This window comes from Zea mays, chromosome 4, assembly GCF_902167145.1.
Source record: "Zea mays cultivar B73 chromosome 4, Zm-B73-REFERENCE-NAM-5.0, whole genome shotgun sequence".
NCBI classification, from domain to species: Eukaryota; Viridiplantae; Streptophyta; class Magnoliopsida; order Poales; family Poaceae; genus Zea; species Zea mays.
In genome coordinates this window covers 4,389,283-4,400,274 of record NC_050099.1, presented here as the reverse complement: position 1 = coordinate 4,400,274, position 10,992 = coordinate 4,389,283, and the positions used below count along the sequence as shown (strand labels likewise).

The 10,992-nt window shown below is 50.3% G+C and overlaps 1 protein-coding gene across 1 annotated transcript; it reads right to left on the bottom strand.

The window, feature by feature from the left end:
* Positions 1 to 6,419: 6,419 nt before the first annotated feature.
* Positions 6,420 to 10,708, bottom strand: LOC103652730 (pollen-specific leucine-rich repeat extensin-like protein 4). The gene has a single exon (XM_008679688.4). The coding sequence runs from the start codon at positions 10,668 to 10,670 to the stop codon at positions 6,780 to 6,782; it is 3,891 nt and encodes a 1,296-aa protein (XP_008677910.1). The 5' UTR covers positions 10,671 to 10,708; the 3' UTR covers positions 6,420 to 6,779.
* Between the last annotated feature and the right edge of the window lie 284 nt (positions 10,709 to 10,992).

Here is a 10,992-nt window from a genome sequence, read left to right as displayed (position 1 = left end):
CCTGAGGGCGACGAGTTCGCCGCGGAAGACTCACCGGACATTCCGGTGCACCACCGGACGGTCTGGTGATTTTTAGTCGTACGCCACCGTCGAATCCCGATAGCGGCGAGTTCACACGGACCAGCCTGCACCACCGGACATTGTCTGGTGCACCACCGGACAGTCCGGTGTGCCAGACCGAGCTGGAGTTTGCTGCACATAGCCAACTCTTTTTCCAATTCTTTTCTCACTGTTTCTAGCACTTAGACAAACCACATTAGTACTCAAAACAATGTACTAAGTCTAGAAACATACCTTATTCCTTGATTTGCACTTCTCGCTTTATTTGGCACATAAGATCTTAATTAACCGTGTTGGGCACTTAATCACCAAAACATCATTGAAATTGCCCAAGGGTACATTTCCTTTTCAGTATTCCATCCTCTAGTGATGATAGCAGTAGTGATGATGAAGGTGAGGGAAAGCCCTCCGCAGATGAGCTTGTGGAATCCGTTAAATTTTTTCCAGGATGTTTGCACTAAACAAAAGGCTGAACTTAAAACTTTGAAAAATAAGTTGATTAGCTCTCAAAATGATTATAAAGGTTTGCTAGAAAATTTTTAAACATTTGCAATTTTGATTTGTGAGCTATCAACTAAAGTTGAGCAATTAGAGTCTAGTGCTCCATCCTCAGCTACCAAGATGGCCTCATTAAAAAGAATGAAAAACTTAAGGCTAAGTTGGCTAGCTCTCAAGAAGCCATTGAAAATTTGCTAGGAAAAATGGAAATTCTTAGAATACATAATAATGAGCTAACTACTAAGCTAGAAAACATCGGTAGCACCCCAAAAGTATCTTTGGTTGAAATGCCTGAAATTATTTAGAAAGATGCTTCTACTTCTTGCTTTGATTTAATTGATGATTCTAACCCCTGCAATCAAGTTCTTATTACGAATGTTGTTATAGAAACATGTTTGGTCGAGATTGCAATAGAGAATGAGCAATTAAATCAAGAGGTGGCTCGCCTTGGAAAGGCCTTGTATGACAAGAAAGGCAAAGCCAGACAAATCCAACCTCCTCAGGATAACACCACTGCGGGAGTGAACAAGCCTATGAAGGACAAAACTGTGATTTGTAGGCTATGTCACAAAGAAGGCCACAAGTCTTTCCAATGCAAGGCAAAGACCGGGGATAAACAAAAGCTCAAGCAAAAGTCAACAAGAAAAATCTCCAACACCTACATAAACAAGATGGACAAAAAGGCTGCTACACCATATTTAATCAAGAAGAAAAAGAATGAAAAGGTGATAGCAATCAAGCCAACAAACAAGCCAACAAAGGAAAAGGGACCAAACACATCTGAGTGCCAAAAGAAATTATTTCAACTATGAAAAGCACCAAGAAGGTCTTGATCCCGAAAGGGAAGTGAGAAGTCTGAAGGACATCGGGGAGTTTGGAGACTTGGCGAATTTGGGATGTATATCATGGGATGCATCATAATGGATCAAGTCTATTGCCAAGTGGGTTAGTGAATACTTTGGACCCAAATTTCCCACCCATGACTAAGGTAACTAGATTTGTTGTATTTCTTGTTTTTAGATATGTGTATCTATTTTCCAATATCTAGTTTTTACCCTTCATACCTAGTGCTACAATTGGTATTTATTTTTGATTAAAAATGCATGCATACTAGGTCAATCATATGGTAGGATTGTTCACTTTCAATTCATATTCTTGAGCAAACCTACATGGTTTAAAATGTTTAGCTAAGCACGACACATAGCTTATTCAACATTCCTAAGAAAATGATACATCAATTGGTAGTTTCATATGACATATATTGATATACTACAAGTGTTATAACACTTCAATTGTGTTTCAATTGATATCATTTAACTTATATATGCAAAGCTTGGATTATAGATAATTTGTCTCTTGATATCAAATCAAAGTGCATGTCTCCTACAAGTATTCAAAACTTTTATGCACTCTCAGGGGGAGGTTACTCTATAATCTAAGTCCTTGAGACTAATACCTATTTTAAGTTTATTATATGTAGTAGTGTCATTGAAGGAAAATGGAGTCCCCGTAGAAAGACAATAAGCTTCCACTGCAAATCTACAAGTATTCTTATGTCTCACAAGTCTGGTCTACAATTGGTATCTTTGAGACTACATTTGGTATCATTTACATGTCTTCTCCAATATTTGATTCGACTATTTCACATCCTATACTTCCCATGTTGCTATAAATGCATATGTTGTCAAATTATATCTATTACCTATGCATAAGGGAAGTTAGTCTTTTCAAATCCTGTCTTGTTCCTCTATTTCTCACATGCTTTTTCCTAAGTAAAAGATCTCTATAGGGGGGTATTTCTTCGTCTCTAAAGGGGGAGAAAATTCTTTCAAAAGGAGAACACTCATTTAGGGGAGTAATCTTTTAGAGCTTAAATTGATAAATCTTTTAAGAGGGCAAGTCTTATTTGCCTCCTATATGCTTTTAGTGTCTTCCTTTTCGGTGGTTGATGCCAAAGGAGGAGAAGTTTTAGGGACCAAAGCAATGAAAAATGATATCAAACACCACCAAATTAAAATTTTGATCTTGCAAGTAGTTTTGGTCTTTTGGTCTAAAATAGAAAGTAAGTGAATTATAGAGTTAGGGGGAGGCTTAAGTCCATAATCTCATATTGTGGGTACATTCATGCATCCTACCAAGTAGATTGCATATTTTCAGTCACATGCTTGTTATATTTGCTTGCTTTGGTTGTGTTGTCACCAATCACCAAAAGGGGGAGATTGTAAGGAAAATGGACCCAGAGCCATTTGGCTCAAAAGGTTTTGGTGTTTAATGATCAATATAACCTGTGGACTAATGAGTTTGCTAGTGTTTATGTTTATAGTTCACAGGATGCGAAGAGGATTGGACTAAGGAACTGAGGATGCAACACCTCAAAAGAAGACATAAAAAGAGCTTAGAAGTCCAAGACTCAATTACAAAAGAAGCCCAAGGAAACAACGAATAAATCTATGAAGTGGGCAATCAACCAGTGCCCTGGTGGCGAACTAGGCAGTGAACAGTACCTGTCTGGTGTGCATCGGACTGTCCGGTGGGACACCGAACAGTTTGCGCTGAGAGGTCCGTAGACGGGCGCCCTCAGGCTGCAGCAACAGACTTTCTGGTGTGCACCAGACAATCTGGCAATGGTTGAATCCAACGGTCGACTGTCACAGACCTCAACGGTCGGCTGACGTGGCCAGGGTACCGGACAATGAACAATGTTTGTCCGGTGTGCACCGGATTGTCTGGTGCACCCGTCGACAGAAAGCTGTTGCTTCTGTCCAACGACTATAATTGTGGGGGAGGCTATAAAAACCCCCCAACCGGCCATTTTAAGGTGTGGGAGCCCAAGCAACATACCAAGGCATTGTATAGACATTTCCAAGTGTTCAAACACCCAAGTGCTTAATAGAATCACTGGGTGATTAGCGTAGGTGCTTAGCGAAGTTCTTTGGTTAGTTAGATCGCATTAGCGCTTGCTCTATGTGAATCCTAGTTAGTTGAGTGAGTTTAAAAAAACCACACAACCCCTCGACTCTTGTGCGAGCCATTATTGTACCGAGTGGGGCGAGAGTCTTGCGAGACCATGACAACCGAGTTTGTGTCACGACCGCCACCATGTACCAGAGCGAACGAGGCCCGCAGCGTTTCGGCCAGAAGCTTGATAGTGGAGACGACGGAGAGCGTCTGAGAGGAGCCAGAAGCGAAGCACCACTTACGCGTGGAGAAGGCCTACAACTCTCTATAGAGTTACTCGACCGTGGTGCTTGGCCCTCTCGTGGGCTTCCCTTTGCGTAGGTGCACCAACGAGGATTAGTTGGAACCTTGCGTGGTTTCGGATACCTCGGTAAAAATACCGGCATCATCCACGGGAGTTTGCATCTCTACCTTGCTCTTTACCTTCCACATTTATATCAAGAATTCAAGTTTCAATCTTGTCTTTATAATTAGATTGTTTAGGATTGAAACTTAGTCATTGCGGTAGAGATAACAACACTTAGACAAAACCTAGTTTGCACATTATAGATTGTTTATTAGCATAGGTTTTACTCTAAGGATTTAATTGTGGTCTAGTTTAGAGAAAGTTTTAGAAGTACTAATTCACCCCCTCTTAGGCATCACCGTTTCCTACACTACCCTTTGTGTAGGGGCACAAAAGAGGATTAGTCGGGACCTTGTTTGGTTCCGGATACCTCGGTAAAAATACCAGCGTCATCCACGAGAGTTTGCATCTCTACCTTGCTCTTTACCTTCTGCATTTATATTGAGTAATTAAGTTTCAATCTCCTCTTTCTAGTTAGAATATTTAGGATTGAAACTTAGGTTTTGCAGTAGAGATAGCAACACTTAGACAAAACCTAGTTTCCACTTTCTAGATTGTTTATTGCATATGTTTTGCTCTAGGGATTTAATTGTGGTCTAGTTTAGATAATAGTTTTTAGAAGTCCTAATTCACCCCTCTTAGGCGTCACTGTTTCCTACAATATCAAAACAACAGTTGAACTTACTGTAAATATTTAGATAAAATTACCATGAGAAATATGCAATTTGAATCACCTAATTCAGAGTTCATATGACAAAGTTATGAATTTTAGAAGTTTTGGGATTTGAAACTATATTTTAAATGTACTCTTCTGATTAAATAAAAGGTCCGAGGACCTATCTTTAAATTACTAGGGACTTCGGTCAAGGAAACATGGATGGCGGGTCAACTTCCGAGAAACCGGGGGTCTTTTAAGTAAAATTACACAGGCGAAGGGGTATCTGAGCCTCTCAGTCATTGGATCGGGAACGGAGGGCCGAGATTAGAAGGGCAAGGATGAATGCGCGCGCGCAGGCAAGTGCGTCGACTGAAGAGCGGGGTCCAGTGGCCAGTGGCGCGGGGGAAGTGGTCTACTGGCGGGGCCCACTGGCCAGTGGTCCGCACGGGCTCACGGCTAGGTGTTGGTTGCCACGACCGGAGCCGTCGCTTGCGGGGTTTGACATGTAGGGGGTGTTCGTCCATGGATGCTCATGGAGTTGGGCGCTAGCCACGGGGAGTGCCATGGCTAGAGTTTGGCTATTCTGGGCGTCTGGTCACACCAAGGGGAGAGTGTGTGGGGGAGAGGGGGAAGGGGACGCCCACCATGACGGACGGGACGCTCCAGCGGGCGACGCTCGACGCACGCAGAGGGGAGCTCGACCACGGGCTGGCTGATGGCTAAGCAGTGACGCGACTGGAGGAAGAGAGATGGGGGAGAGGGGATGCTCACCTCGGTGACTGCGAGGACAATTGGTGGGACAGGCTCAATGCAAACAGCGATAACGAGCTCCGACACACACTGCGGACGTCGGGGATGGGCTCCAGAGGATGACAGGGTTGGGTGTGGTGGTCCCGCGCGGGGCATGCGGCGCACGGGGGCTGCGTGGTGTGGGGAAGAGGGAGTGGGCACAGGGGCACTGTGAGGGGGTTCAAAGGGGGCTGGGAGAGGGTGGTTTGGTGAGGGAGGTCGTGGGCACGTACTATCGGGCAGACAGAGCAGAGGAGTTGGTTGGAGGAGAGGCATCTAGAGCGTGGGGCCCATAGGCCAGGCGACGGCGGCTGGGCAGCCTTGCCCATGTGAGCGCGCGCGCGACGCCAGGAGCGGGTGCGAGTTGTTGGGCCACTGGGGCGCAAGGCACGACTTGGGCTGGCTGCGACGCCTAGGCCGCTAGGGGCAAGCGTGCGCGCGAGGCCTGCCAATGCGGGCTGAGCGGGTGGAGAGGAAAGGTGGGCCGGGGCGGCCGAGAGGGAGGGCCTCGCTGGGTTTGTTTTCCATTTCCCTTTTCTTTCTTCTTTTCTATTTCTTTTTCTACCATTTGAGTTTAACATCAAGCACAAATTATTGATTAACTGAATGCTCAACTAAGTCACTCATCAAACAAAATACACATGAGCTTCGGCATGATGCATCAATCATATTTCCCTTAGGGTTTTACTAGCACATATATTCAAAATATTCCCTCTATTATTTTGAAAGAGAAAGAAAGGATTGAAAATGAAAGAGAGGGAAGTGGTAACACCTGGTTTGGTGAATATTAGAGAAGAAAGTTTTATACCACCAAATTCAGTGTGTTACAACATCCTACATGCTTGTACCTGTAAGGACGATCAACGATTTCCTAAGTTTCATTAGCCATAATTGAATCTAGCACGTTGTATATAGTTTCCTTCTAAAAGTCAGTAGATGAGTATGCTTATTCTAGTTTTTGTGTGGTAACTCAATAGTTTTGGCCTGGACTTGTGTTGATAAAGAGAAACACCAAGTTAAATTTAAATATAGCATAATTACTTTCAGGAAAAATGATTCAAAGCACATGCACTATGTCAGAACTCAATTCACATGGACCACAAAAGGAAATTGCAAGAAATATTCATCATATATATTAATATCATGAACAAAAGCAGTTCTCAACAATCCCTTGTACTCCATTTTTAAGGAAAATATTTCCTTATCTATATATAATAAAAAAAATTAAAGCCATACAAATGACGCCCCAGACATGTCTCTTGCACCTTGTCGTCTCATGTAGTTAGTTCACACATGCACACGTTCATACATAGAGTATGTACGGAGAAGCAAATACTCACGCGTGCACATGCAAAAAATAAATAAACAATTTCACACACGCCTGCAATGTACATGTAGCTGTTTGGTTGCGCATGCGACCTTATATATTGTTGTTCAATTCATTCTTGGTCGACCATCTCTCCATAGAGCTTAATATCCTTGGAATAGAGGAGGAGGCGGAGATGCGTATTTGTTGGCCATGATAGGTGGAAGGATGATGTCGTTGAATGAAGGTGGAGGTAGGGCTTCTGCCGGTGGTGCCGTTGAATCTTCTTCTTTCTTTGGTGGGGCAGAGGTGACCGCAGGAGGAGGTGAGCTTACCGGGGCTGGTGGTGGTAGCGATGGTGGCTTCACTGGTGCTGGTGGCGGAGAGCTAATTGGTGCTGGCGGCGGTGGGGACTTCATTGGAGGTGGTGGCGAACTGACCGGCGCTGGTGGAGGTGGAGACTTCACAGGGGGAGGAAGTGAGCTCATAGGGGCCGGTGGAGGTGGTGACTTGGCCGGAGGTGGTGGAGAGCTAATCGGTGCTGGTGGTGGGGAAGACTTTACTTCAGGAGGTGGCAAGCTTACAGGAGCAGGTGGAGGTGACGACTTTGGCGCTGATGGTGGTGAGCTAACTGGGGCTGGTGGTGGAGAGGACTTCAGTTCTGGAGGTGGCGAGCTCACTGGAGTAGGTGGAGGTGACGACTTCGGCGCTGGTGGTGGTGAGCTAACTGGGGTTGGTGGAGGAGAGGACTTCACTTCTGGAGGCGGCGAGCTCACGGGAGTAGGTGGAGGTAATGACTTAGGTGCTGGTGGTGGTGAGCTGACTAGTGTTGGTGGTGGAGAAGACTTTACTACTGGAGGTGGTGAGCTCACAGGAGTAGGTGGTGGAGATGGCTTAGGCGTCGGTGGTGGTAAGCTGACTGGTGCCGGTGGTGGAGAAGATTTCACCACTGGAGGTGGTGAGCTCACAGGAGCAGGTGGAGGCAATGGCTTAGGTGTCGGTGGTGGTGAGCTGACTGGTGTCGGCGGTGGAGAAGACTTCACCACCGGAGGTGGTGAGCTCACAGGAGCAGGTGGAGGTAATGGCTTAGGTGTCGGTGGTGGTGAGCTGACTGGTGCCGGTGGTGGAGAAGACTTCACCACTGGAGGTGGTGAGCTCACAGGAGCAGGTGGAGGTGACGACTTAGGCGTAGGTGGTGGTGAGCTAACCGTTGCCGGTGGTGGAGAAGTTTTCTCTACCATTGGAGGTGACGACGGTGACTTGGGCTCTGATGGCGGTGAGCTGATCGGTGCCAGTGGCGGGGATGACTTCTCTGCTTCAGGAGGCGAGCTCACGTGTGCAGGTGGGCTTGATGACTTAGGCGTCATTGGTGGCGAGCTAAGTGGTGCTGGTGGTGGAGAAGACTTCACCGTCGTAGGTGGAGAGCTCACAGAACTAGGTGGAGATGATGGCTTAGGCTCCAATGGTGGTGAGCTGACTGGTGCTGGTGGTGGAGAAGTCTTCTCTACTTGAGGTGGTGAGCTCACTGGAGCTAGTGGAGGTGATGACTTAGGTGTTGGTGGTGGTGAGCTGACTGGTGCTGGTGGTGGAGAAGTCTTCTCTACTTGAGGTGGTGAGCTCACTGGAGCTAGTGGAGGTGATGACTTAGGTGTCGGTGGTGGTGAGCTGACTGGTGCTGGTGGTGGAGAAGTCTTCTCCACTTGAGGTGGTGAGCTCACTGGAGCCAGTGGAGGTGATGACTTAGGTGTCGGTGGTGGTGAGCTCTCTGGTACTGGAGGCGGAGAAGACTTCAGTGGAGGTGGTGAGCTTACAGGAGCTGGTGGAGATGACGACTTTGGTGCTTGAGGTGGTGAGCTAACTGGTTCTTCCGGTGGAGAAGACTTTGATGGAGGAGGTAGTGTCTCAACTGGAGATGGTGGTGGTTTGGATGGAGTTGATGGAGGAGTAGGCTTCTCTTGTGGTGGTGGAGAGGTAGTCAGAGTGGGTGGAGGTAGAGACTTCTCTGGAGGCGGCGATGACTTTACTGGAGTAGGTGGTGTTGGTTTTTCCTCTTCTGGAGGTGGGGTTGATTTCCCAGGAGCTGGTAGTGGTGGCAACTTCACCGGAGGAGAAGGTGAGCTCACTGGAGCCAGCGGTGGTGGAGATTTCACCGGTGGAGGTGGAGAGGCCACTGGTACCGGCGGTGGTGGAGATTTCACCGATGGAGGTGGAGAGGCCACCAGTACTGGCGGTGGTGGAGATTTCAACGGTTGGGGTGGAGAGGCCACTGGTGCTGGTGGTGGAGGTGATTTCATCAGCGGCGGAGGTGATGCCACTCGCGCTGGTGGGGGAGGCGACTTCATGGGTGGTGGTGGTGAGGCCACCGGTGCTGGTGGAGGAGGTGATTTTACTTGAGGCTGTGGAGAGCTCACTGGTGCTTCTGGTGGTGGTGAAGCAACAGGGGCCGGAGGAGAAGGAGTCTTCGCAGGTGGTGGTAAAACAACTGCTGCTGGCGGAGGAGACGATTTCACAGGTGTTGCAGGCGGGGAGGAGGCAGCTGGAGGTTGTGCCTGAGGCGGTGGAGCACCACGTGATGCCGGTGGCGAGGTCGCTGGCGGTGACTTCGCGGGTACAGGTGGCGTTGGAATGTATTCGTCCGCCGGCGGTGAACGAGGGGTCGGCATCGGCATGGGTGCAGGTGCAGGCACCGGCGAAGGTTCTGGAAGCGGTTCTGGCGACACATCCGGCGGTGTATGCGGGGTTGGCATGGGCGCAGGTGCAGCAGGCTTCCCTGGCACCGAAGGCGGCTTCCCTGGCACCGACGACGATGGTGGCCCTCCGGGTGTGGGGTAGCCAGCGCACACGTGCTTGCTGCAGTCGACGGGGCGCGCGAGCACGGGAGCGCACTGCAGCGCGGTCTTCTGCGCCGGGCGCAGCGCGCCGAGGCAGTTGTCCCTGTCGTCGAAGTTGACGAGCGCCTTGTCGGACGGCATGCACACGACGGCCTCCGAGTTGAAGAAGTTGAAGGCGAAGCTGAAGTTGACGAGCGCCGGGAGCTCGCAGATGGACTCGTGCACGATGCCGGTGAAGACGTTCCGGGACACGTCGAGCTGCTCCAGCTTGGCGATGTTGGAGAGCTGCTCGGGGATGGTGCCCACGAGCATGTTCCCGCTGACGTCGATGACGGTGGTGTTGACCAGCAGGCCCATCTCCAGCGGCAGGCACCCGTCGAGTTTGTTGTTGAGGAAGATGATTTCGTCCAGCGTCTTCACCATGCGGCCGATGCTCTTGGGGATGCATCCGACGAAGGCGTTGTTGGCGAAAACGATGACGGACGCCGTGGAGTTGCCGAGGTTCTCCGGGATATAGCCCACGAATCGGTTGGTGTTGACGAAGATGGCGTCCAGGTCCTTGTCGAAGAGCGCTGGCGGCAGCTCGCCCTCAAAGTCGTTGAAGCGGAGGTCGAGGTACTTGAGCGACACCATCTCGAGGCAGACGTAGGGGAAGACGCCGACGAAGCGGTTGTTGCTCACGTCGAACTCGTGCAGCAGCGACAGCCGCGACATGCTCTTGGGGATGATGCCGCAGAAGCGGTTGGTGTTGATGTGGAAGAAGGCGAGGTCGGTGAGCAGGCCGAGCTCGGGCGGCAGGTACCCCGCGATGTCGGCGCCGTTGAGGTCGATCCCGGCCACGACCGTGACCTTGGGGTCGTCCAGCGCCTCCGTGCAGATGACGCCGTTGTACTTGCACACGTCCTCGCCGACCCAGTTGGCGGTGTAGCCCTTGGGGTCGGAGTAGAAGGCGCGGCGCCAGGCCTGCAGCGCGATGTACGCGCGGCGGAGGCGCGGGTTGGGGAAGTTGGCGGCGCCGACGCGGTCGTCGAACTCGAAGTCCGCCGGCAGGTCGCCGCCCTCGCCGGCGCCGGCCTCCTTCATGGCCAGCAGCTGGCGGCGCGCGATGTAGGAGGCCTCCGCGCTCGTCACCGCCTGCACGCTGCAGGCGGACATGCAGGCTGCCAGGAGCAACAGCGCTGCCATGAGGCGCCCATCGGGCAGCAGCCGGAGAGGAGGGTCCATGAGGGAGAGCGAGCGGGCGGCGGTGGGCGTGCACACTGACGTCGACACCCCCCGTCGCCCTGGTGCTTTATGGACGCCGGGCGGGGGGCGGTAACAGCGTGCGGTTGCATGCGCGCGCTGATCGTACGTCAGGCCGGTGGTGGTGGTGGTGGACGGTGGCCGCCGCTCGCTGGCTCCGCGGCATTGGCGGCCTGCGCCTGTCCAGGCTCCAGGGACGGACGGACGAGGACGACGACAGAAGAGGGTGGAGCTGGCACTCTGGCAGCATGGGGCCCTTGTTTCAGGGATTGTCGGTGCATGCATGCGGCATTGGCGTTCCTGG